The following is a 25,270-nucleotide window of genomic DNA, read 5'->3' as shown; positions in this document are numbered from 1 at the left end:
GGTCCCACCTTCAGCTCTGAAAGTGTCACAAAGCACAAAATTTGTTTCAGGGCTGGCATCGAAGCGTGGTAGTAAATAGCAATCAGGTGTGTGCCATCTTGCCCATTGGTACAGAAATGCTGCATGGCTGATAGGCTTGAATAGGACCGAAATCCCAGGATGCACCACTTTAATATAAATTGTGGCTGCTGAGGCTATGGATGGCATCATGTGAATGGGGAGCCGGAGGAAGGTGAAGATGGAAGGGATCTGCCCTCTAGAAGTCTCTGGATAGATTTACAATCTGTCCATGAGTTAACTTTGTTGGCTTCAGAATTGCTTTGTTAGGGGAAAAAAATGTTCAAGAAGGCTAATTACCTTTGAGAGCAGAATTGGGATGTTCTCCTCAGTCAAGCTGCTGGTTATTGGACTGTCAGTACCTGGGCAATTAGTTAGAAACTGTCACTGTATGAAATGCAAAGCTCTGTTTCTGGAAGCTCTTAAATGAAGGGCATTCATATAAAGGGCATTGGCATTTGGTGCAGTGGCCAGATTTCTGGAACCTCCTGGCTCTGGAAGGAATAGGGAAGTATGTGTAAAGATGACTTAAGATTTGCAAATGGTTCAGGCTGCAGAGATAGCCTGTGTCTATGATCATTGCATGTGATTCTGTAACAGTCTGCATCCTGAATGATGGCAGATCATGCCCTAAATCAGTGGTGTGCTGCCTGCAGGCTGCATTCGGCCCATTGGGATTGTATGTGTGGCCCATGAGACATTTTTGTCTACTGTGGCCCACACGCAGAGTTGTCAGATTCCTCTGGTTTCTATTTGTGCAGTTTTTTCCTACCAGTGTTACTAAAATGACATGCATGTAAAGCAAGGGTGTGTGAACTGAGGTGCATGCTGACTGCACACATTATTGACAGTGAGAGCCATGCACTCCCTCTGCATCCAATCAAAATGCTGCTACTGTTCAGTCAGCACACCCTGCAAATTCTAGGCATGTAAGGGCAGTTAGCAAAAGTACCATATCCCAGGAGACTGTCTTGCTTATAACAATCTTGTGGCCTACTGAGATAGAGGACCACTCATTTGGCCCTCTCACTGGGCTGGGTTGCCAATTGCTGCTCTAATCCTGCAGAGTGAAGCTTCTTTTGCACCTGCTAAGAGACATTCCAAGGAGCTGTCCATGGTGCTGCTCTAGAACAGCTTAGCTGAGGACTTCACAATGCACCATGCCCTTGCAGACTCATAAGCATAGGATCCTCCCACAGCTATCCCCTGCCAGTGTCTCCTCTGTGTGCTGAAGGTACGCTCTCTACAGTGTGAGGTGAATTCCAACTCCATAGGCCATGTCATCTGCTAAGAAGGAAGATATGTGATCATGTGACAAAGTAACAAAACTGTTTGTGGTGAACTGATCTGCGAACCTCAAGTTAATATTGCCTGAGGCCAAACTTCCTTTAGATGGTTAACTGGCTTCGAAGCATTGGCAGAGGCAAAAGGCAACATATCCCATCCCTAGCACCCTGAGCCAGCCAGTTACCATATTATGTGCTCCCTATTATGTCTCCTTAATCTTCATCTACATCATCGCTGTCTCCTGACCAGCTCCAATTCAGAATGGCCAGCTGGTAGTTTGGGGACTCTATCTGGGTGTGAGTGCTGAAGTCTAGTGAATTACCTGCCAACATGTGAAACATTAGAACATTATGCTGAAAAATGTAATACTGTAGATACTAAAATAAATCCTAATAATAAGACAGTTCTCCCCCTTCCAGTACCATGAATGGACCTGCTCATTATGTGATTGTTACTTTGATCTTGAAATCTGAAGTGCTAGGATATCAAACTAATCCATTTTTGTGTTTCCCTGAATGTTCTTAAGCACTTTAAGGTGTTTTGTTCAGAGGAAAGGTAAGTTTCATTTTCACTCATGGAAGGAGAGGAGGAAGGTGAGAGGCAGTAACTGGCACCTCATTTAGTCTGCACCTGGCTTCCTGTCCTGAACCTTCATGTCTGATTTGGTCATTGGACATAAGTCCAGCCATAGGAACTTAGGAAGAGGTTGTGAATGTGTCAGTCACATACTAGACAATTCATCCAACTGAAATGATCTGATTTGTTGACTGTCTGCTGGTTCCCTTGTGATTGTGGCATTGTCTGTATTACTGCAGGCTATCAACCTAAGTTACGCAACTTTACCTACATGAATAACATAACTGAAATTGACATACTTAGTTCTGCTTACTGCAATATATTTACAGCGGTAAGTAAACAGCTGACTCTCTCCCATCAACTCCATTTACTCTTCCTATTTTGGTAGAGAACCAGTGTTGATTGGAGAACATTTGATGGTCCATTTCTTCTGTCTATCCTAGTCTGTTACATGCAATAAATTGACCTCCATTGGACTGATCACTGCCTGTTGATGCAGTGGGTAGTGAAGACATGCCCTGTGTCTTTCTCTTTCCCCACTACCCTCATAGAACAAAAAGGCTGTGTCTCATATGCTTTCTTGCTTCTCACCTCCAGGTGGGGTTGTTCCTTCACTGTAGGATCACAGACTGTTGGTAGGTTTGTTTCCTTATAGCTGCTTAAAGGTAAATAATAGCCAGAGGAAATTTGAAGAACATATAGCCAAATGTAGGAAGAGAAGAACCAAGACATTCTTAAAGGAGAAGCTGCAGAAAGTCTATGCCTGAGTCCATGGATCCTTTTGTAGCTCCTGCACGTAAACAAAGCAATCAGAGCGAAGAAGAGGTGTTTATTATTATTGCTATTTTTGTATTTTGACAACATCTGAAGTCCCCAGCAGAGATAAGGTCCCATTGTACTCAGTGATGTGCTCACATTGAGAGATGGTTCCTGCCATAAAAAGACCGCAGTTGAGATTAATTTCTTTACCTTGGTTTTCACCCTAGAGAAGGAGGGTGTAAATACATATTCTGGTTTATTCAAGGGGGAACTGAAAAAGACGGGGGCATCAAAACCAAGACCAAGCATGATGGAACTACCCAAGAAATTAAATTGTAGTTAGTGACTGAAGGCCTGGTTCCACTGACATCAGTGGGCTTTGGATCAGGACCTAGCAACATACCAGCATCTGTCTGAAGGAACTGAGGACTCAAATGACTTATTTGAAAGCATCCAGGGGCAGACTGGCAATCAAAATAGGCCCAGGAAATGGGCTGAGAACGGCCCACTTTTTCACATCAAAGAATTTTTTAAAAATTTACTCTTTGACCCCCATTAGCCACACTCCTGAACCCTGTTAACCACTCCCCTGACCCCCATTAGCCACATCCTCTGACTCCTATTAGCCAGGCCTCTGGAGGTAACACTCTCGGGGTAAGATGGACACATGACCAGAAATAAAAGGTGTCATGTGATCTCTCTCTAAGGACTTTTCCCACCATCCTCCTACCAATAGAGATTAGTTTGACCCCCACCAACCCCCTCTCATGCAACTATCTTGCAATTGCATTAACCCAATGTGTGTGACATTAACTCGGGGGCAGAGAGGCTGGGGGAAGTGTTCCTTCTAAGAGTTTCCTCCCATGAGCAGAATGAATTTTGTGTTGTGTACCAGTACTGAGTTCATGTGGCTTGTTTGGATGTGCCACTGTGGCACCCAAGTTACTAATAAATATCTTATTAACCTCTACCTTTTCCCTCTGCTGCCATGTCTCCTCCCCTTGCTCCATCAGCTCCCCTGGTGCCTGCTGCCCCCCAACCCCTCACCCTCCTCGGCTGTCCTGACTCCTGTCCTTTCACTGCCCTCAGCCCTCCTGAGACCTGCCCCCCTCCACCAGCCCTTCTCTCCTCCCTGTGACCACTCCTCCAGTAGCCCCACTCTGATCATGTGAGCTACCCCTCCTCATCCCCTCTCCTAACACCTCCCTCTATACACCTGCCCTGTCTCTCTCCTCTGGTGCTGGTCCCTCCCCTGCAGGTGTCTGCCCTTCTGCTTCACCCCCAGAATCGCCTGGCACCTGCACCTTCCCTTACCCCTGCACCCTCCTGGTGCCCCCCCTTTCCTTACTGCCCTTGCCCCCTTTGCCTTCTTTTTCCCTGATGCCCACCCCCTCACCAACCTCTGCCCTGTTCCCCTCATGCCCCTGTGCCCTCACACATGATTTGCTCCATCCCTGCCTTCCTCATGCAAACGCCATCTCCCAGCACCTCTGCCTCTAGCTCCCAATGCCCTAACCCTCTCCTCTCCCAGCATAACCCTTTCCCCCCTCCCACTGATACCTCTCCTCCTGCCCTTTTCCTCATTGTCTCCACTTGGCCCCCTGGCATTTGTCTCTCCTCCACCCTGTCCCTTGGTGCCTTCCCCTTTTTTCTCCCGACCTGCCCTTCTCCCGTCAGCACAGGCCCCTTCCTCTCCCACCCCTTCTCCCTATTTTTTCCCCTTTCCCTCCCCTCCCCCACCTTCTGCCTTCCAGTTTGCGGTGCTGGAGTCCGTGATCAGGCCCCAGAAGTCCCCAAAGCCCTGGCCCCAGCTGCTTCCAGGGCTCCAGACCACATGCCGGGCCTGGAGCTGGGTCATGCGGTGCAACTCTGGGCCAGGCGGTTTTAAAGTCCTGGGCCGTGATATCACGCCATGCCCGGGCATCTCCCCTTTCAGCTGTTGTGCAGCATTTGAGCACGCCGCGCATGCGCTCCCTCGGCCCCACTGTGCCTCATACATGGCCGGCGCCGGGGAATTTAAAGTGCAGGGCTGCAGCGCCCTGTCACAATCCCCCTCCTCCTCCAGCAGCCGCCAGCAGGCCCTTCAGCTGGGACTTCGGAGGATGGCCCACTGGGAAATTCCTGGTATCCTGCTGGGCCAGTCCACCCCTGAAAGTATCTATTAAAACAAAAGATTCAGAGGATGGCCAGTGGTGTATCCATCTGTGGGTGTTTTCAGCCTTTGCAGCTTTGTGGTTGGCCCCCCTACTGTCCTGTGATACTCTGCTCTAAGAAGCAGCAAGCTCTGAGGAAAAGAACAGCAAACATGGGTCCTCCAAACATACCTAGAGTGGACTTTCCTGAGCAGCCATTTTGGAAACCAGAGACCTGACCCTCCAATTGCCAGGGGGGTTAGTAACTGTCAGTCATGGTCCTGTTGGCTCAGATAAAAAGAGGAGCCTGGCCTTAGGTCAGTTTCTGGCTGGGAGCTGAGGCATGAAAATGGTAATGCTCTTGGGCCAAAGGAGCCTAGCAGATAGCCAGAGTTTATGGCTGGCAGGACTTGCATTGAGAAGATAAATGGGAAAGGCCTGAAGCTGCAGGCCTGCAGAGAGGCTGGTGACAAAAGGGACCAGCAGAAAGAGGCCCCAGTGAGGTAGCAGCAAAGGATTGAGATGAGCCATGCATGGCTGCTGTTTTCAAGATCCCTGGGTTGCAACCCAGAATAGTGGGTAGATCTGGGTTCCCCAATCACCACAGGAAAAGTGGCATAAACTGTAAAAGAGGGTCATGGCTTATTTGGGAGCCCAAACAAAGGGCTGAATTTAAGGGGCCCAGAGCTCATGCTGAAGACTCTATCAAGGGCAAAGAGACTGTTTGTTGGACTCTTTAGAACTCTGGAAGAGGTTCATTTGACTTCTGTGATTTGGCTTGAGGGCCAGTCCATTGAAAACCCACTGACATCAGGAGCAGAGAGGGAGAAAAGGACTGTGGTACTACACCCTGCTGCTCAGAGGCACTCAGGAGGTGCAGGACCGTTTACACTGTCTTAAAACTAGAAACCAAAGTTGGCTTGAGTTGTAAATCAAAGAGTTTTTCTCCAGACTGGGAGCAATAGCTAAGATAATCATAAAGATACCTGAAGTAAATCAGTACTGGTAATGGTAAATCATGCTTCCCAAGCCTGTTTCTTTTTATTCACACAATGTACCTGTCCCATAGTCTGTGTATGCTTTAAAAGCTATCAATGTCTGCTTGTAATAATAACCCCTCATTCTCTTCCCCACTAAAATCTTCAGGTCCCAATTTCAATAACTTTCACCCAAGGAAAAGCTTGAGAAAACAGATAAGCTTTGGAACAAGCCCCTGATAGTCAGCAAAGTTGAGATTTGTCAGACTGACTGGGGAAACAAATTACAGATTCAAGGGCCATGAATTGAGAGCAACTTTCTGTTCCTGACATGGAAATCTAGAGACTGATTCCTTGAATGTTCCAGCTGACTTGGTGGTGAGTTTCTTACATGTGTGGGACCCAAATCATAAAAGATTCCATGGGCTACCTCCAGCACCTTTATTTGAAAAACAAAATTTACAGTCTCCTCCTCAGCTGAGGATGAAGGAAAGCTCAGCTGGTCACTGCTGCCCTCTGTATGTCCTGAAGCAGCAGAGGATGCAAAAAATCTCCTATAGTTGTGTTGCTTATTAACAAAGTTGGGTGAACCTTCTCAGCCATGAGGTCGGACATTCCTTCTACCTACCCACACCATCATCTACATCTCCACCAGAGGCGAGCATCTTTGAAAGAGTTAAAGGGGAGTCAACAGTCCTAATTCCTTTAGATTTCCAAAGGCTTTTGATAAATGTGCTGGTGCTCGATATATTTATTAACCATCTGGAAAAGGAGGCAAAGTGACAAAATGATTTACCTTAGTCAAGATTAGGAAGGCCTGAGAGGACTTAAGACAATGAGGGAATTGATCAATGTAATGACAGATTAAAATCACTGTAGATAAGAGACAGGTCGTGCACATTGGAAAGGTTCAGTTAAGCTATTTGTGCACACGTTGGGCTCCCAGGAAAAAGCATTTATTTACCCATATGCCACTAAGAAGGTGAGAGTGGCCAGAACAATGCAGAAGATGTACATCATGCTGGATGTCAGAGACCTTGGATAATAATGATCATCAAATGCACATAGACTACTGAGGGTTGTAATGCCAGCCAGAGTGACCATGGCAGATGGTGATGTGGCAGGCACAATGTAGTGAAATTTCCAGGTCTGGCTCAATCCTGCAAATTCAAGAATCTCTAGAGCAGTCCCCAGGCAGTGTCAGGTAAGACCAGCGTGTGTACCCCTTTGTGTGGCCATGGAGAATTTGAGAGCAAGGTGTGCTGAAGTGTTTTTGTCCATCCTGGAGATATGGCTTAAAACCCTGCAGTGTTAGCTTTGAATATAATGAATGATTGAAGGAAAGCTAGATCTCTGTGAGACTGATGTTGCACACAAAGTCAAACCACTTTATGCTCAGGATTTGGTACTGAGATGATGTCCGCTGGACAATGGGGATGTATAAATGCTGCAGACATGGCTGGCATTGGAAAGTGGGGGTATTGCAAGTATCAGGGCCAGGCTAGCATCAGATATCAGAGATAAATGCTGTAGACTTGCTGTGCTAAACCAGTGACTTTATCAGATTCTCCCCAAAGTGCATATGATAAAGGAATGTGCTGGAGGGTAACACACAATTATCTTACCTGTCAAATCAGTGTCTTTAGCCTGTTATGTCAGTGCCCAAGGAATAGCTGTAAGGGGCAGTGACTTACACACACTTCTCTGAGTTTGGCATGAATGCTGAAGGTATTGTAGTGGATCCTAGGCAGGCTCTGAGGGCTAACGTGGAGTCATGTTGTTTGCACACTTGAGGAAAGGTCTGTCCTGAGGGAAATCTCCTTCCTTTCCATCCATGGCGTACCACAGGGCTGGGGAGAGATTTTGTCTGCACCAGGCAGAGTGAGAGTCCAAGGTTGGGATGAGTCCTGTGATGGCTGTCTGGCCAGTCCCAGGGTGTGCAGAGGGGGGCAGGACTTGAATGCAACACCCACTCCAGAACCCACCCCACCTCCCTACCTTCAGAGGGTCCCTTATCCTTGTTGGCAGTCTGGTCACTCCCAGGGCCCTCCCCCCTGCGCATCCTGGGAGCGACCAGACCGCCGTCACAGGATAAGGGACTCTCTGAAGGTAGAGAGGTGGGGTGGGTTCTGGAGTGCCGTAGGGGATAGTGCATTTGCCTGGGGAGCAGAGAGTGTTGCACTCGAGTCCCGCCTTGCTCCGCCCACCTTGGGACTGTCCAGACAGCCAACACAGGACTCTCACGCAGTCCTGGACTGGGTTGAAGGAATCTGTGCTGCTTTGAGCTACAGCAACTGCTGACTTAGTTCAGGGACAAAACAAAATGAAGAGTTCACAACCAGTTGTGGAGTCCACTTTTAATAATTGTTTTGGTGACAGGACTAGAAACGTGGTGGTGTAAGTAAGTGTGTGCACTTGCAAGCATCTGGACAAATGATTGTATGCTTTGGGCATGTCTGTGGGCATCTGTGTGTGTTCATACATGGATCTGTATGTTCCTGTTGAAATAGCCATTCACACTCAGAATCTCAACTGCCAAGATGTCAGCCAGCTTCTGTGGAATCCGGGGAAAACCTGTCTTTGGTCTCATGTTGATGCAGCCTTTTGACAGCCTTTGCCTAGCTGCAAATTCTGCGGATGGAAAGCTGTGCTGCCTGCTGCACCGACTCCCTCCTCCACAACTGTATCACCCAGGCAGGGCTGACACCAGTAACAACTTGTTTTTGTCAGTACGTTGAGCTGATGTGACTTGGAAGTGACCCCCAGGGAGCACATAAACACAGCAATAAGGGTCATCTCAAGAGAGGCTCTGTGCTGGTCATAGCCACATTTTAATGATGGACTTGCGCACCCAGAGAGCTTTCTGAATTATCCCCCTCACCACAGATCCATTTAATGTCTTGCCAGCTTTGCTGAATATCAAAGTGCATTAAAAGGGGTCACTGGCAAAGGTATCTTAAAATAATTGTAAAGTAACTTTTCTTTATAATGACTGCCCCAGGGTTTGAATTTGAAATCTGATTTATTCTTGTGGGGTTGCACAGGAATAGCTGTACATGCTAGTTTGTTGTAAGGTTGCTCAAGGGCATCAAGCGCCACAGGCTGATTTATTTATTGTAGGGTGCTGGGCTCCACACAAAGCTTTGATTGTAGGTTTGCTGGCATGTATCCAATGTTAGTATCATTGACCTCTGTGCTCTGCAGACTGGATGTTTATTGTAGGGTGGCATTGGGCTTTGCAAACTGGTTTGTGGCTTTGCTCTGATAGGAGAGATTTGGAAACTGTTCTTTCAATGCTGGAGTATGCCCTCTGCACCCACTGCAAAGTAGCAATAGCAGGAATTTCGACACCCAACAAGAAGTGCTTGTGTGCTCACAGCCCATCTCCCTGCTTATTCCTCTCAGTCTCCTTTTTCCCTCCCCCACATTCAATGCAACCACCTCGCTCCTGGTTCTTGCATTGGCATTGGCTTCAGCTTGGCGGTGTCTGCTTCAAGAGTTCCTTGCTGTTAGTGGCCCAGACTGGAGGCTTTGGATTTGAGGGAGCTAAGAAAGGAGTCTGAGCTGTTTCCTTGTGCACTGCAGAGCTGGGGTCTTGTGCATTTAGGACCTACCCCTCTTTATAACCCCATATCCTACTTTACAGTGCTATGTGCTCAGGGAGGAGAGGCTTTGCAGCTCCACAAATCCCAGAGACTTCCTGTAAAAGAAGCAGACACAGATAAAAGACATCTTTTAAAGAGTGGAAGTCAAATCCTAGTGAGGAAAATAGAAAGGTGCATAAGCTTTGTCAAATTAAGTGTAAAAATATAATAAAAAAAGCCAAAAAGGAGTTTGAAGAACAGCTACCCAAAACTTCAAAAAATAATAGCAAAATGTTTAAGTACATCAGAAGCAGAAAGCCGGCTATACATCCAGTGGGGCCCTTGGATGATCAAGATGCTAAAGGAGCACTCAGAGATGAGTGTCAGGTAAGACCAGCGTGTGTACCCCTTTGTGTGGCCATGGAGATGCTAAAGGAGCACTCAGAGATAGTCATTGCAGAGAAGCTAAATTAATTCTTTGTTTCAGTCTTCACGGCTGAGGATATTGGGGAGATTCCCAAACCTACCGTATTTTCCGGCGTATAAGGCTACTGGGCGTATAAGACGACCCCCTAATTTTTTAGTTAAAAGATAGGGTTTCGTCTTATACCCCAGCGCCCCTCCGCCTCCCCGGCTTTGCTCCCGGTGTCCCTGGTCTGCTGGAGACGGTCCCCAGCAGACCAGAGGCACCGGGAGCAAAGCTGCAGCAGAGCCAGAGCAAAGCCTCAGAAGCGCGGCACCCCGCCGCCGCTTCGGCTTTGCTCCCCGTGCCTCTGGTCTGCTGGGGACCGTCTCCAGCAGACCAGGGACACCGGGAGCAAAGCCTCTGAGGATGCCCCGGCAGCGGGACAGCCCCGGCGCGCCTGGGCTGCCCCGCCGCTGCAGCCCCTCCGCGGCTTTGCAAAGCCTCGGGAGAAGCCGGCGGGGGGGCATCCCAGGCGCGCCTGGGCTGTCCCCCCGCCGGAGCCCCTCCGTGGCTTTGCAAAGCCTCGGGGGAAGCCGGCGGCGGGGCATCCCAGGCACGCCTGGGATGCCCTGCCACTGGCTTCCCCCGAGGCTTTGCAAAGCCGCGGAGGGGCTCGGGCGGCGGGGCAGGCCAGGCGCGCCTGGGCTACCCCGCCGCCTGTATACCCGGCGTATAAGACGACCCCCGATTTTTGGGGGGATGTTTTTTAACATCAAAAGTCGTCTTAAACGCCGGAATATATGGTAAACCATTCTTTTTAGGTGACAAATCTGAGGAATTGTCCCAGATTGAGGTGTCATTAGCGGAAGTTTTGGAACAGATTGATAAACTTAACAGTAACAAATCACCAGGACCAGATGGCATTCATCCAAGAGTTCTGAAAGAACCCAAATGTTAAATTGCAGAACTATTAACTGTGGTTTGTAACCTATCTTTTAAATCGGCTTCTGTACCCAATGCCTGGAAGATAGCTAATGTGACATCAGTATTTAAAAAGGGCTCTAACATCAGTACTGGGCAAATTAGTTGAAACTATAGTAAAGAATAAAATTGTCAGACACATAGATTAATATAATTTGTTGGGGGAAAGTCAACATGGTTTCTGTAAAGGGAAATCATGCCTTACTAATCTACTAAAGTTCTTTGAGGGGGTCAAGAAACATGTGGACAAGGGGGATCCAGTGTTTATAGTAAACTTACATTTCCAGAAAGCATTTGACAAGGTCCCTCACCAAAGGCTCTTAAGTAAAGTAAGTTGTCCTGGGATAAGAGGGAAGGTCCTTTCATGGATTGATAACTGGTTAAAAGACAGGAAACAAAAGGTAGGAATAAATGGTAAGTTTTCCAAATGGAGAGAGGTACTTAGCTGGAGTTCCCCAAAGGTCTGTCCTGGGACCAATCTTATTCAATTTATTTATAAATGATCTAGAGGAAGGGATAAACAGTGAGGTGGCAAAATTTGTAGATGATACCAAACTGCTCAAGATAGTTAAGACTGAAGCAGACTGTGAAGAGTTTCAGAAAGAACTCACCAAACTGTTTGTGCAACAAAGTGGAAATGAAATCTAATGTTGATAAATGTAAAGTAATACACAGTGGAAACAATAATCCCAACTATACATATAATATGATTTGGCTACAACTACTCGAGAGAGATCTTGGCGTCATTGTGGATAGTTCTCTGAAAATATCCACTCAGTGTGCAGTGGCAGTCAAAAAAGCAAATCGAGTGTTAGGAATCATTAAAAAAAGGATAGAGAATAAGATAGAAAATATCTTATTGTCACTCTATACAACTATGATATACCTTCATCTTGAATACTGTGTACAGATGTGGTCACCTCATCTCAAAAAAGATATATTGTCCTTGGAAAAGGTTCAGAAAAGGGCAACAAAAATGATTAGGGGTTTGGAACAGGTCCCATGTGAAGGGAAATAAAAAATACATTGACTTTTCAGCTTAGAAAAGAATAGATTAAGGGGGGATAGGATAGAGGTCAATAAAATCATGACTGGTGTAGAAAAAGTGAATAAGGAAAGGTTATTTGCTTATTCCCACAATATAAGAACTAGGGGTCACCAAATAAAATTAATAGGCAGCAGGTTTAATACAAACAAAAGGAAGCTTTTCTTCACTCAGCGCACGGTCAACCTGTGAAACTCCTTGCCAGAGGATATGGTGAAGGCTAGGACTTTAACAGGGTTCAAAAAAGAGCTAGATAGACTCATGGAGGATAGGTCCATCAAAGGCTATTAGCCAGGATGGGTAGAAATGGTGTCCCTAGCCTCTGACTATCTGGAAATGGGCGACAGGGGAGGGCTCACGTAAGGATTATCTGTTGTGTTCCCTCCCTGTGGGGCATCTGGTATTGGCCACTGTTGGCAGACAGGATACTGGGCTAGATGAACCATTGATCTGACCTTGTACGGCTGTTCTTGTGTTCCTAGCTGAACGTTCCTCCTGTTCGTCAGAAAAATGCCAGCCGTCTGCCTCTAGGTATGTCTGCACCAAAATAAAAGACTTGTGGTGCAGCCACAGTTGGCCCAGGTCAGCTGATGCAAGATGTCAGGGTTCAGGCTTTAGACCTGTAAAATTGCTGCATAGAAGCTTGGACTGGAGCCCAGGCTGTGAGACCCTCCTCCCTCTCTTTTCCCTGTAACATTCAAATGTCTATGCAGCAGTTTTACAGCATCAGTCAGCTGACCCAGGCTAGTCACAGATGATTAATTGCTGTGTAGATGTCCTGTCTGAGACTAGTATCAGTCAGATTCATCCATGGCTTTCTTTGTTCTTCAGCAGTTTCTCTGGGTGGAAACCTGGACGAGGAGGAGGTGTGAAGTGTTTGGTTGTTTTAATTTGGTGCTTAGGAATGTAGGAAGTTGACAACACAGGCTAGAGCCAAACACCATGCAAGCTTCCTGAATGCAGTTCTGTTGGTGCCCCTCAGTTTTGACCTGCACTCCTCTAATTCCAGCCTCACTGCTGCCTAACAGTGCTGATACATCTCCCCATCTGATTTTGGTACAGCTACCACTGAATCCTGACCTGCACCCCTTCCATTTTAGCCCTGATCCCAGCTCTGATCATATCCCTCAATCCTGACATGGCCTATGAACCCATCCTTTTCCAGGCCTGTGCTCCAACTCTGTACCTCAGTCTGGAACTGCAACACACCCTGCAGTTTGTGTTCCTAGCCCACAGACTGCTACCTGTACAGTGGTTTTTCCTGACGCATTCATTAGGAACTAGGCTGTGACCCACCAAATTCTTTATATTCACTTGGGATCTGAGGCCATGTGTCCTGATGTGAAAAGTGAAACCCCCAACCAGGGCCATCCTTAGAGGGTGCAGGGCCCGGAATAACCTCAGCCCTCACCCCAGCCCTTGTTCCCACTTTCAAACTCCACCCCAAAACCAACTCTCTCCTCACCCACTCCCATTTTGCCCCTTCCTGCAAGCCGCTGCCAAGTGACATCAGGAGCCAGTGGAGCAGAGTGCTGCGTGATAGAAGTGCTACTGGCCCCCATGCCACCCAGCTCCCATGAGGCAGGGGTAGGGCAGAGAGGAATGGGAACTCCAAACAGGTTCTTCCAATCCCAGAGGACCAGCCACATTCCCAAGTTAATTTATACCTTAGCTCTTACCCAAAAGAGCATGCTGCGCAAGTCCTTTAGAATCTAAAAGCTTAAAGTTTATTAAAAGAAAGAAAAAGTTGAAAGTAGAATTGTTCAGTTACATTACATACACCAGTCACAAAGTTCCTGATGCAGGCTCTTAGGAGAGATGGAGTAAACTGCTATCTTAAAAGTCTCTGGAGTACATCCTATGTTAGGATGGGTCAGCAATCCTTCCAGGCCCAGAGCACCCAGGAGTCAGCACCTATGATGCTCACAGCAAATGCATCCAAGCCTATGGGTCAAAGTTCCTTTTCTTTAGCAGAAATCCTAGCATTGCCTGTATTCAGTACTAACCTAAGGGAAGCCTGCCACCTGTTGTATCACCAGCATTATTCTCTCAGCATCTTGGGCTCTCCTTAGGGTGTCTCATCTGAAAACTGACCAGACATCAGCTTGCTTAGCATGGTGAAATCCGATGAGGTCATATATCAAGAAACTGACACCTTTTAAACCACCTTGGAAGCCCATTATATTTCCTGTCATCATTATTATTTAATTGTAATACAATGAAGTGGTTTTTATGGGAAATTATTTTTAAAAAGACAACATACTTCTTTTTCACTTACTTTTAAAATATAATTGTGGGACATACATGTAATTAATTAAAGCAAGCTCCTTAAATATATAAATACACTGTTGACTGCTTATCATTGTGGGACATATGTGCAGATAATTAAAGAAGAAGCAGTGCATAGACTAGGCCACTCCCTCACACAACTGTCACCCTTATGACAGGTGCCCTACTGCCAACCCTTCCCCCCTCATTGCTCAACAAATTTCATCTGAAGTTGGAAAATGAATTCTCAGTCACAACATGCCTACTAATTAACTGCATTGTAATTCCAATGTGCAGTGTTGTCACCCACCATCGGGAGGGGTGGGGAAAGCGCTGGTTTGCTGTTGATGGTTGAACATTTATTTTCCTCATCATTTTGACACCAGAGATAATTGCTATTTCTGAAATAGTCTCTCGCTACCATTACAAAGCACCTGTTAGGGACAAATTAATTATGAAGACTCTTGTTATGGCAGATTAATAGACCTATGAAGGATATTTTTTTTACTTTCCTTCTTCCTTTGGGCAACTGGGTACTAAAATCTAACAGCTCCCAGATATCCATTAATAGCATGTGTTGTCTGTATGAGCCAACAAAATGTTGTGGAAGGGGATTTACAAAAATGATAGCAAATATAATGGGTTTCCAGGGTTGTTTTTACTCATTAGTTATTTGTTGGAGTTATTTTGGGGGTTTTTATTTTGGGGCTTTGATCTTCTCAGATCTTGCATGGCAAGCTGGCTTGGGTTTGGTCAGATGATATGGATGTGCAATTACCAAAGAAATCCCAGGGTCTACAGAAAGTAGAGGTGGTTCATTGTTTTCAGAGTCATCCCTGACTGTAGACCCCAGAATGGTGCTAAAGAGTGCTGTATTTCTGGAGTTGCTGTTTTTTCTGGATGGGATGTAAAGTCCAGATCCTCACTGCTTTATGGCCATAAAGTGTCATGCAAGATTAGTTAGGTGTGTTCGATCTTGTATCTTGGTCAAATTTCATTTCAGCTAATTGTACGCTGTTTCCTTAATTTCTTCTTGAAATTTCAAAATTGGATAGAATTTTTCACTTTCTGGGCCAAACTCTTGTTAGTACGTTCTACTCTGTAGATGTTGCATATTACCTTGGAGGTGACTACATTCCCCTTGAGCAAGTGATTTCTCTGACTATGTCTAGACTGCAGGCTTCTCTCGGAAGAAGCTTTTCCAGCAGAGATCTTCTGGAAAAACTTCTTCAGAAAAAGAGCATCCACACAGCAAAAGCGCATTGAAAAAGCCATCTGCTTTTTCAAAAGACAGCGTTCACATTAATTGGACGCTATCTCTTATTTAAGTTCTGATTACTGTGGATGGAGTGGCCATCAGGGCACCTGTGCTTTTTACTGGAGGCCTCTTCTTTTAAAAAAAAACCCCTCTTCCCTGTCCACACACACCTTTTTCTGAAATAGCTCTTTTGGAAATAGGCTTCTTCCTTGTAGAAGGAGTTTTACTGCTGTTGGAAAACCCCCTGCGTTCTTTTGACTTTTTGTCAAAAGAACTCAATTGCAGAATGGACACAAGTGTAGTTTTTCCAGAAAAATGTCTGTTTTTCTGGAAAAACTCTGCAGTGTAGACATACCCTTGTGTTTATGTAATATATGTACACACACATAATAATGGGGGATTCTGTCTCCATGTCACTGTTGTGTTTAATAACAGTTTGAAAGGATGGATCTTTGAGATATCTGCTCTGCTCATTTAACAGCTCACCTAACTTGTACAAAATGTTACTGTGATTGTGCACATGAACTGAGTCATCGTGCTTTCAAAGGACTAGTTAGTTAGACATGCACCACATTAATGTGTATATATGTGGTCCTCCCTGCTGAGTGCTAATGAATGTCAAGTCTCCTGCATATTCTTGAGCATAAAGTAACCAGGCGCAGAACGTGAATGGACAGTGGACATACAGGCAGTCCCCGGGTTATGTACAAGATAGGGACTGTAAGTTTGTTCTTAAGTTGAATCTGTATGTAAGTCGGAACTGGTGTCAGCCGCTGCTGAAACTGATTAGTTTCAACCGCGGCTGAATCTGGACGCCAGTTCTGACTTACATACAGATTCAACTTAAGAAACCCAGGCGTCCCCAAGTCAGCTGCTGCTGAAACTGATCAGCGGCTGATTCCAGGAAGCCCGGGGGCAGAGCAACTCTGCCTCGGGCTTCCTGTAGTCAGCCGCTGGTCAGTTTCAGCAGCGGCTGACTTGGGGACACCTGGGGCAGAGCAGCTGGGGTGCTGCTGGGTTGCTCCAGTAGCGCGGCTCCTCGGCACTACTGGAGCAACCCAGCAGCACCCCAGCTGCTCTGCCCCAGGCGTCCTGATTCAGCCGCTGCTGAAACTGACCAGCAGCGGCTGAATCAGGACGCCTGGGGCAGAGCAGCTGGGGTGCTGCCGGGTTGGTCCGGAGCGGTGCTGCGGGACCAACCCGGCAGCCCCCAGCTGCTCTACCCCAGGGGTAGGCAAGAAAAGCCTGGTCTGCTGGGGGGGGGGCACTAGCTGCACCCCCTCCCCCAGCAGACCAGGGAGACGGGGGTGGCGGGACCGCCCAAGTCCTCCATGGCTTTGCTCCGTCTCCCTGGTCTGCTGACCTGGGAGATACGGAGCAAAGCCGCAGAGCACGCGGGCAGCGGGACAGTCCAGGCGCGCTTGGGCTGTCCCCCTGCGGGCGTGCTCCGCGGCTTTGCTCCCCGTCTCCCTGCAGACCACGGAGACGGGGAGCAAAGCCTTGGAGCACGCCCACAGCGGGACAGCCCAGGCGCGCCGCGGCTGTCCCACTGTGGGCGTGCTCCGAGGCTTTGCTCCCCATCTCCCTGGTCTGCTGGTCGGGAGACGGGGAGCAAAGCCGCGGAGCACGCCCGCAGGGGGACAGCCCAAGTGCGCCCGGGCTGTCCCAGTGCGGGCGTGCTCCAAGGCTTTGCTCCCCGTCTCCCTGCATACCAGGGAGACGGGGAGCAGCTTTTCTCACCCCGGAGGACGGGGGTGGCAGACCGCGGCGCATCTGGGCGTCCCGCCGCTCCTGTCCTCCGGGGTGAGAAAAGCCCCATTCGTAACTGTGGATCCAACATAAGTCGGATCCGCGTAACTCGGGGACTGCCTGTACTATATATTTAAAGAGAATATATGTCTTAAGTATGATCCTCATCAGGCTGATGAAGGTCTTAACTCTGCACCCTTGTCTTTAGCCTCATGAAAACCTCTGCTGCTGTCCCTGCCCTGCCTCTTCCCGCCCCTGCTCAACCCTCGCCCAAGCATACCCTATACCTGCTCCTTTCTATCCCTCCCTCCTGGAGCTTGAACACCATGAATCCAGAAGTGATGGGAGATAGGGGGAGCAGTTGGTCACAGGTCTGTCAGCACACAAGAGGCATGGAAGGAGGGGATGGGAGGCTTCACACTGGTGGGTGCTCTCTACCCACTACTTTTCCCCTGTGGGTACTCCAGCACTGGATCAACCATGTAGTTAGCACCTTTGCAGCCTATAAAGATATACAAGGAGACTGTAAACTCCACTCCCTTCATGGCTCAGCTGAACCAAGTCAAAGCACAGCAAAAATAGATATGATCAATGTGATCTGCTCTGCCAAGTAACTGTTATATGCGTCATTGAATCACCAGGCCCCACAGCAACTGCCCTCTTTGCCCTCCACCTTCGTCGGCGGGCCTGACCAGTGGTAACCCAATTGATAACCCAATTAATAGACAGCAGGTTTAAAGCAAACGTAAGTAAGTACTTCGCACGATGCACAGTCAACCTGTGGACCTTGTTGCTGGAGTTGTTATGGAGGCCCGAAGAAATACAACTGGCTCAAAGAAGAGGATAGGGTCTATCAATGGCTTCTGACTGAGACAATCAGGGATGCAACCCTATGCCCTGGGTGTTCCTAAACATCTGACTGCTAGAAGCTGGAACTGGACAGCAAGGAATGGATCACTCAATAAATTGCCCTGTTCTGTTTATTCCCTCTGAAGCACCTGACACTGGCCACTGTCAGAAGACAGAATGTTGGGCTAGATGACCCATTGGTCTGACCCAGTGTGGCTGTTCTTATGACAGAGAGCTGGTAGGGTGGGACCAGAATGATGGGAAAGTGAGAGAGGTGATAATGTTACTGGATTTCTCTGTGCAGGTGAAATTGATGTGACAGTTCCTTTTCTCCACCAGCAGCACCCGAGCAGGCAGTTTCTCCAGTCACCATCCTCACATGCTAATGGGGACAGAGCATCGACCACCTTTGCTCCAGATAGTGTTTTGCTTCCATCACATTGCAAGAACCTTTAGATCCTTTCCTTCTTCCAAGCAAATATGCATTTTTGTTTCTTCCCCTAGAGGATGGTTTGAGAAAGGTCCTTACCTCACACTGGTGCATCAAGCTGTCAGTATCTTTTCAACAGTATCTGTCCCCCTTTTCCTTGGTACGTAGAGATAGGGACTGGAGAAGTGTTTGGTGAAAGATTTTCATCTAATCCTAGTGCACTGGAAGGTTGGGGGTCCTCCCAGTAACGGCAAAACTTCCTGTGACTTCATTGGGAACAGGAGCAAGCCTGTAATGCTCACAGTTGGTGTATTCTTATATTATTCTCATATTAGTATGGCTGCCTGTGTAATAAGACTGTTTCCTATGTATCCAGAAAGTCATGGGTTTGTATCCCATGCCAGAGCTAGTGCCCATCCCAGATGCTGACTGCTTTGCAATAATAGGAAGGTGCCACCCTACAGCGCAGATGTTAAACTTACAAATCTTTTTCTATTAACATTTGGTGTATGGTTATTCAAGTGGAAATTAACAATCCCCCACAAACCTCTCTCAAAAAAAGTGTGTAAGTGATTTGGGATGTCTGGAGTATGTAAAGCACTGTATAAAGCTCCATTGTATTCTCTCCCACCTCAGCAACATGCATGATAGAGGTAGATAAAAGAAGGACTCTTTAGATAACTGGGTAGCAAATCAGGTGGAAAGTCAATGGGACCTGGGCTCCTGAGTCTCCAAGTAACTTTTGAAACTGGGTCTTAAGGCCTTAAATCATGAGAGGCTCTTGAAGACATTATCAGTTAAAGGCACTGTTGGAGGGCAGCTTCAGACATCATTGCAAGGCAGATGTACTGTGGTTGCCATGCAGTGCTCATCGTGTGCTTCACCACTGAGGTTGACTTGATTTTAAGAGCAGAAAATTCCATGAAATGAAATCTGAGTATAGTGAATACTAAGCAGACACAGTGGTTGCCATTGAATGTCTGTCCACCTGCTTACAGCAGGTTGGGCTAAGTCCATAGTACACCATTTGAGCACAGATTTCATAGAGTTGCCAGTTTGGGCATCTGTGTGTGACTGTGGATACGGTGTTGAGCATGTGCAAAGAGGTGCTCACAATTTGCCCATATGAGCTGAGCTGCTCATGTTGATCAGGGACAAAGCTGCACATCAGCAAAGGAGTGTTCTGAGCCCTTTAACTTCTATATTGCCACCATTACAGTGCAAGAGAGCCCCCAAGGAAGCCAGTTGTCAGCTGTTAGATGTGCTGTAATCTATCCCATTCCAACCACTTTCTTTATTAGCATATTCAGTGCCATCAAGACATACTTAAGAATACTGACAAATTGGAAGGGTTTCCGAGAAGAGCAACAAATTGCTCAGGCGGCTGGAGGGACTGATTTACAAGGAGGGTTTTAAAAAACCTGTGTGTAACTCAGCTGAGCAGTGATTAAGTGGAGAACGATGATTTATTTACGCAACATCATAAATATGTGTGGTGTTTAACAGACACATAGAGTACAATGGTTCTACCCTGAAGAGTTTACAGTAAGAGGGTTTAATCTTGAACTCCTTATTTAGCTTTTACTCAGTCGTTTCTCCTGTTGACTTCAGTGGGGATATTGCCAGAGAGTGAGGATTCTGGAGGTTGAGCCTGAATTAACACACAGCCTAATTTGACATATCAAGATAACAGACCCTGGGGAGGATTATATAGTAGTAAGGCACTGAGAGTCATTTTGGAACAATTCTGAAGGGTGTGTACACCAATAAGAGGGGAATTATCTAAGGTGGTAACCAAGTGCAGTGGGTTGAAAGTGAAAAAAGGGGAAATGCAAGTTTAATATGGTTTGTTCCAGAAAGTGAGATGGATCAGGCTCTGGAATTGTCTGTTAAGGTAAGTGGTGGAAACTCCATCACTTGAGTGATGTTATTCGCTAACGCCTTGAAGAATAGATTGGAGGGAGCAATCCTGTTTTGGTTCTGGGGAAGGGGGTGGACTAGAGGTGACTTAATAGGAATTTTTCCATCTCTTACTTTCATAAAATCATATTATTAAGTAAAGAAACGTCTGTCTCCAGATCATTGGTGGCTTGCAAGCACTTGGCTCTCTTCTCTATGGAAAGTCTTATTTTATATTCCGTTGCTATCTCATTACTGTACTAGCTCCAACCTTGCTCTTCCTTCCTATGCATTTGATGGCAGGGTTTGCATCTTCTCTCACTTGTTCTGTGATCCCTCTGAACTCAGACCAGCCTGCCTGTCTTGAATCTTCTACCTCCAGCTATTGTAGGCTTCTCAGAGTGAAATGCTCTTGCTATGTGAAGAGACTTCCTACCCCATATCTTGGACTCCATTCTCGCCCTGCTTCACATTTCTTCCTGGGTCAGGAATCTTCAGTGTTGGGAGGATTTTGATATTTAACCTGAAGTTTCCTGTACTTTAATTTTATCCATCCTCTGCTTTCTTGATCTGTACCAGCATATAACATCCCCTTCCTTCCTTGGTGTCTTCTAGGCATCTGGAGGCTGTTATCAAGTCCCCCTCTAATCATCAGATGGTATTATTGTCATATTGTAACTGCAAATCCCAAAGCCCTTCCTCAATTTTTAATCCATCCTGACTCAAACAGTCCTCTCACTGGCTTCTGATTTGCCTGTAGCGTCTTCATTCTTTTTGTTGTTTCAGTTCTCTCCAGCATATCTATATCTCCCTGGTATTAAGGTGCTTTTTCCAATACAGATTGTGTCCTCAATACCTTTTTACCCTATGACATGATGCCTCTATGTATGCAGCCACAAACAATAGGCTGGTTTGGCAGTCATCTCCCATCATAACTTGTGCCTAATCTTCTTTCCTGTAATGACCAAACACTAGCCCTCCTTAAGCATTTGCTTTCCCCATGTCTCCCACCCTTAAATATCTATGTTTGGGGCAATCTCCCTTCAGATTCATTTGCTACGTGTGTCCGGTTTGTCATTTTCAGGTCCTCTTTAGGGACCCTGTGGTGGGTTGTTTCCTTAAGGGTGTGGATTAGCTTTGTCCTCAGGTGAGGTAGCAGTTACCACCGTGGGATTTGAATTTGGTGCTATCATAGCACATCACCTTTCCATTTGAGCCCCTGGCTACCTTCTCGCTAGCCAACCTTTCATACAAACTGGCCTTCCTGGTTACTATTACTTCTACCAGACAGGTGTCGGAGCTGCTTACTTCTGAGCTTCCTTATACTGTTTTTTATAAGGATTAGGTGCAGCTGCGCCCCCATCCTGCCTTTCTACACCTCTCAGTGTATTTACACTCTCAGGGTTGCGTCACCTTTTCATTCCAATCAGGATATTTTTCTCCCTGTTTTCTTCCCTAAACCCCATGCCGCAAACAAGAATAGGGTGCTACATTCCCTGAATGTGAAGCATGTCCTCACTTTTTATGTTGAGCGTACTAAACCATTCTGCCTGTCAAGGCAGCTTTTTGTCTCTATTGCGGAATGCATGAAGGGCCTCCTGATTACATCGCAGCGTCTGTTGTCCTGGATTACTGTATGTATCAAGCTGTACTACGACTTGACCAACGTGCCAGCCCCACCTATCACAGTGCATTCAACTTGGGCACAAGCCTTGTCATTGCCTTTTCTGGCACAAGCTCCAATTTAGGACATCTGCAGGGTGGCTATGTGGACACCTCAGTGCACACCATCATGACTCATTATGCCCTCACTCAGCAGTCTTGGGATGATGCGGGGCTTGGCAGGACTGAACTGCATTCAGCAAAAAATTGAGATCCAATCTCTCCTCTGTACAAACTGCTGGTAAGTCATACATTGAACTGCACATGAGCCATTACTCTAAGAAAGAATGGTTATTTATCTTTTGTAACTGTTGTTCTTTGAGATGTCTTGCTAATGTTCATTGCAGATATGGATATAAAGGGTTAATTGGTTACCAGGTAAGCATCACTCTTACCTGCATGCTTATTGAGGTAACTTGTTAACCAGCAGTCCAGCTGGATTGGAGCAGCCCCTTGCCCGATGGCGGTCAGGGGCTGCTCCAGCCCAGTCGTGCATGGTGTGCCGTGCCATCAATTGGGGTGCTGTGACGGACCAGGCTGGGTCTGGGTACCGCTGAGGATGTCAACTCAGGGTGAATTGCTTAAAACCAGGGCTACTTACTGTCCTCAACTGGAGACCTTTCCCAAAATAGGCCACAAACCAGTCACACCGAGCACTTCAGCTGCCAATCTGGCTAGCAGGAAGCCTTACCACTAAAACCCATCAGACACTCCAGCTCTCCCTGTGCCACAATCAGCCCTGGGCCTTACACAAAGGTGAGAGGTTATAAAATCAGATCTCACCTACTCTGAACAGATACTCCCTGTCCCAAAGAACCAGCCACAGTCCTGGTTAATTTACACTTTAGATCTTACCCTCAAGAGCACACTGGGCCAAACCTTTAGAATCTAAAATCTAAAGGTTTATTAATATAAGAAAGAAAAGGTTGAGAGTAAGATTGTTAAGGAGAATACATTACATGCATCCATCGCAGGCTCTTAGCAGAGATGTTATAAACTGCTAGCTTAGAAGTCTCTGGTGTACATCCTGTATCAGGATGGGTCAGTAATCCTTCCTGACTCTCTGTCCCTAGCAAGGCTACATCTGGGAGCAGGAGCAAGATTGAAGACAAAATGGAGACAGCCTCATGGCACTTTTATATCCCTGGTGTCTCACAAACTGTAGCTGGTCACATGATCAAGTGACCTGTCTGTGTTTCACATGCCACTAGCCATGAGGAACTGGCTGGTCTGCAGGCTTCCAGATGCATTCCTCAAGTGTGTATTGGCCTCTCCGAGAGCCATTGTCCATGGAGCAGTGCTAATTAGCATAGCCATTCACCGAACAATCCTTCCTCACAATAGGTAGTCCAGGCCCATTGCTCTCTCCCAGACAGAGAAAATGTACAGTATAAGAACATAGCCCATATTCATAACTCCACATACAGAAATCACACAAGTACATGAGTAGCATACATAGAATCAGTAGCGCAAAAGCTTTCATTTGACACTTAACATGGCCCACTTTGTACCAAATTTGGGCAAGCATCACCTGTGGTTAAAATAGTGATCTGTCTGCTCACTTTAAAATCCAGTAATGTGACAGATGCTTCAGCCCAGCTGTGCTGGAGCAGCTCCGTGGGCGGTCATTGAAGGTAGGGATGGGGGAGGCAGGCCCTTCAGCCCCACTCCCAGCCCTGCCCCTTTTGTGAGGCCTGCCTCCCACCACAGGGAAGGGAAGAGTTAGGGCAGCATGCCGAGTGCGCGTGCCCCACCCTTCTCAGCCCCAGAGCACCAGGAAGGGAGGAGGGCATGCAGCCTGAGCCTCCCTGGCTCTGGAGCATGGGAAGGGCAGGTGCTCCGGGGCAGCAACGCTCCACCTCAGTACGCCTACAGAAGGTGTTCTGGGGGCGGAGTGTGGGCGGAGCCATGCATGGTGGTTTGGGAAAGCAGAGCCTTCCCCCACCTAGCATATTGGATGTCCACTGGCTAGGCTGGAGTGGGCCCCTGCCCATGGGATCCCAGTTAACCAGTTAAACGTTATGTTTAACTGGTTAACTTTTAGACGTTCTTTTACATTCCTAATTCCAGACTCAACTGCCTCCCCTCTGTTGGATTGTTCTGGCATGAAGGAACTGAAGCGGGAGTCAGGTCTGCAGGGGTATACATGCAACATCATATGTTGTCACCCCAGGGGGCACTACAGCTGACCCGACAGGTACGGCCAGGGACCAGTCTTCTGACGATCATGCATGCAGCATACATCCACACACACTGGAATGGACATGAGCAATTGCTCAAAGAACAACAGTTGCAAAAGGTAAGTAACCATTCTTTCCCTTTGCCCCTTCACTTACACTCTTTTCACCTGTTTTCATTCCCATTTTCATGCTCTTGGCCAAGCCAGGTTGAATTAATTTTGCTTGGAAGATTTTGAGAGATTCTGCGTCAAATTCATTTTTGTTTTACCTGCCTTGAAACAGGAGCTGCAGGTGCTGTGATCAATGGATCAAAACACGTGTCGGATTTCATTGCAGCTTCTGTGAATGCCCCGGTGTTCTCTGCAGTCCTGCTGTTGTGTTACTTCTTATAGGGATACTCCACAGTGAATCATGAGACAGATTTCCAAGCACCCCACCTCCACCAGGACAAAAGGGTACAAGAGGCAGGATTGGAAGCACAGCAGTGTCACAAACAGCCTCTAGACTTTCATATGCTTGTACCAGTAGGCCCAGCACTGTAATCTGCCAGTCTGGTTAGAGTACATCCTAATATGGAAATTCCATTGCTATCTATGCAGATGGATACAGCCCTTGTACAACCTTATGAGATGCTGATGTATCTTCAGTGGTAGGTGAGAGCACTCAGCACGTAGCAGGATTGGATCATTAGCCAGCATGCATATGTTGGCTTGCTAGAATTGAATCATTTATGCACAGTGTAAAGGACCCTAGTACACAATCCTGGGAAGTGAAATGCTCAGATGTCTTGTCCCCTCACTCTTTTTAGAGGACTCCACTTAAGGCTGAAATCAGTGTTACGGGGTAAAGGCAGTAAGTCGGTGTCTGTGCCTTTAAGACAGTTATTGGAACAGATTGGCTCTTTTATCTGTGTTACTGTATTTCTTTCACCCCGCAACCAAAAAAGGAGTTGAAAGGAATGTTGCCATAATGATGAGGCAGATTCTGTCTTCACTTGAGGCCTGTCCTGCAAGGTGCTCCGTTTCCTGGGAGATGAAGGCATCTAACAGCTTGCAAAACTGGGCTCTTTTATCCGTCTGTACCCAACAAATTTGATAAGTTACACTGACAGGAGAGCAAAATTTGGCAGTTCATTTTCTCTGTCTTAAAATAAGCCTTTGGTTGCAAAAAC

General features: G+C 46.9%; 1 protein-coding gene across 4 annotated transcripts in view; it reads left to right on the top strand.

Moving 5' to 3' along the window:
* Positions 1-25,270, top strand: part of ADCK1 (aarF domain containing kinase 1) — a 138,808-nt gene that overhangs the window by 19,543 nt on the left and 93,995 nt on the right. Inside the window, exon 1 of one of the 4 annotated variants that reach the window (XM_075926782.2) lies at positions 23,991-24,218. The exons of the other annotated variants lie outside the window; for them this stretch is intronic. Within the exon in view, the coding sequence (XP_075782897.2) occupies positions 24,066-24,218 (153 nt within the window). The 5' untranslated portion in view covers positions 23,991-24,065. Of the gene's footprint in view, positions 1-23,990; positions 24,219-25,270 lie in introns of those variants that run through there. 4 annotated transcript variants of the gene reach the window in all.

The sequence above is a fragment of the Pelodiscus sinensis genome, chromosome 5, assembly GCF_052426305.1.
Source record: "Pelodiscus sinensis isolate ZL-2025 chromosome 5, ASM5242630v1, whole genome shotgun sequence".
NCBI lineage: Eukaryota > Metazoa > Chordata > Testudines > Trionychidae > Pelodiscus > Pelodiscus sinensis.
This window is presented reverse-complemented; position numbering and strand designations above follow the sequence as displayed.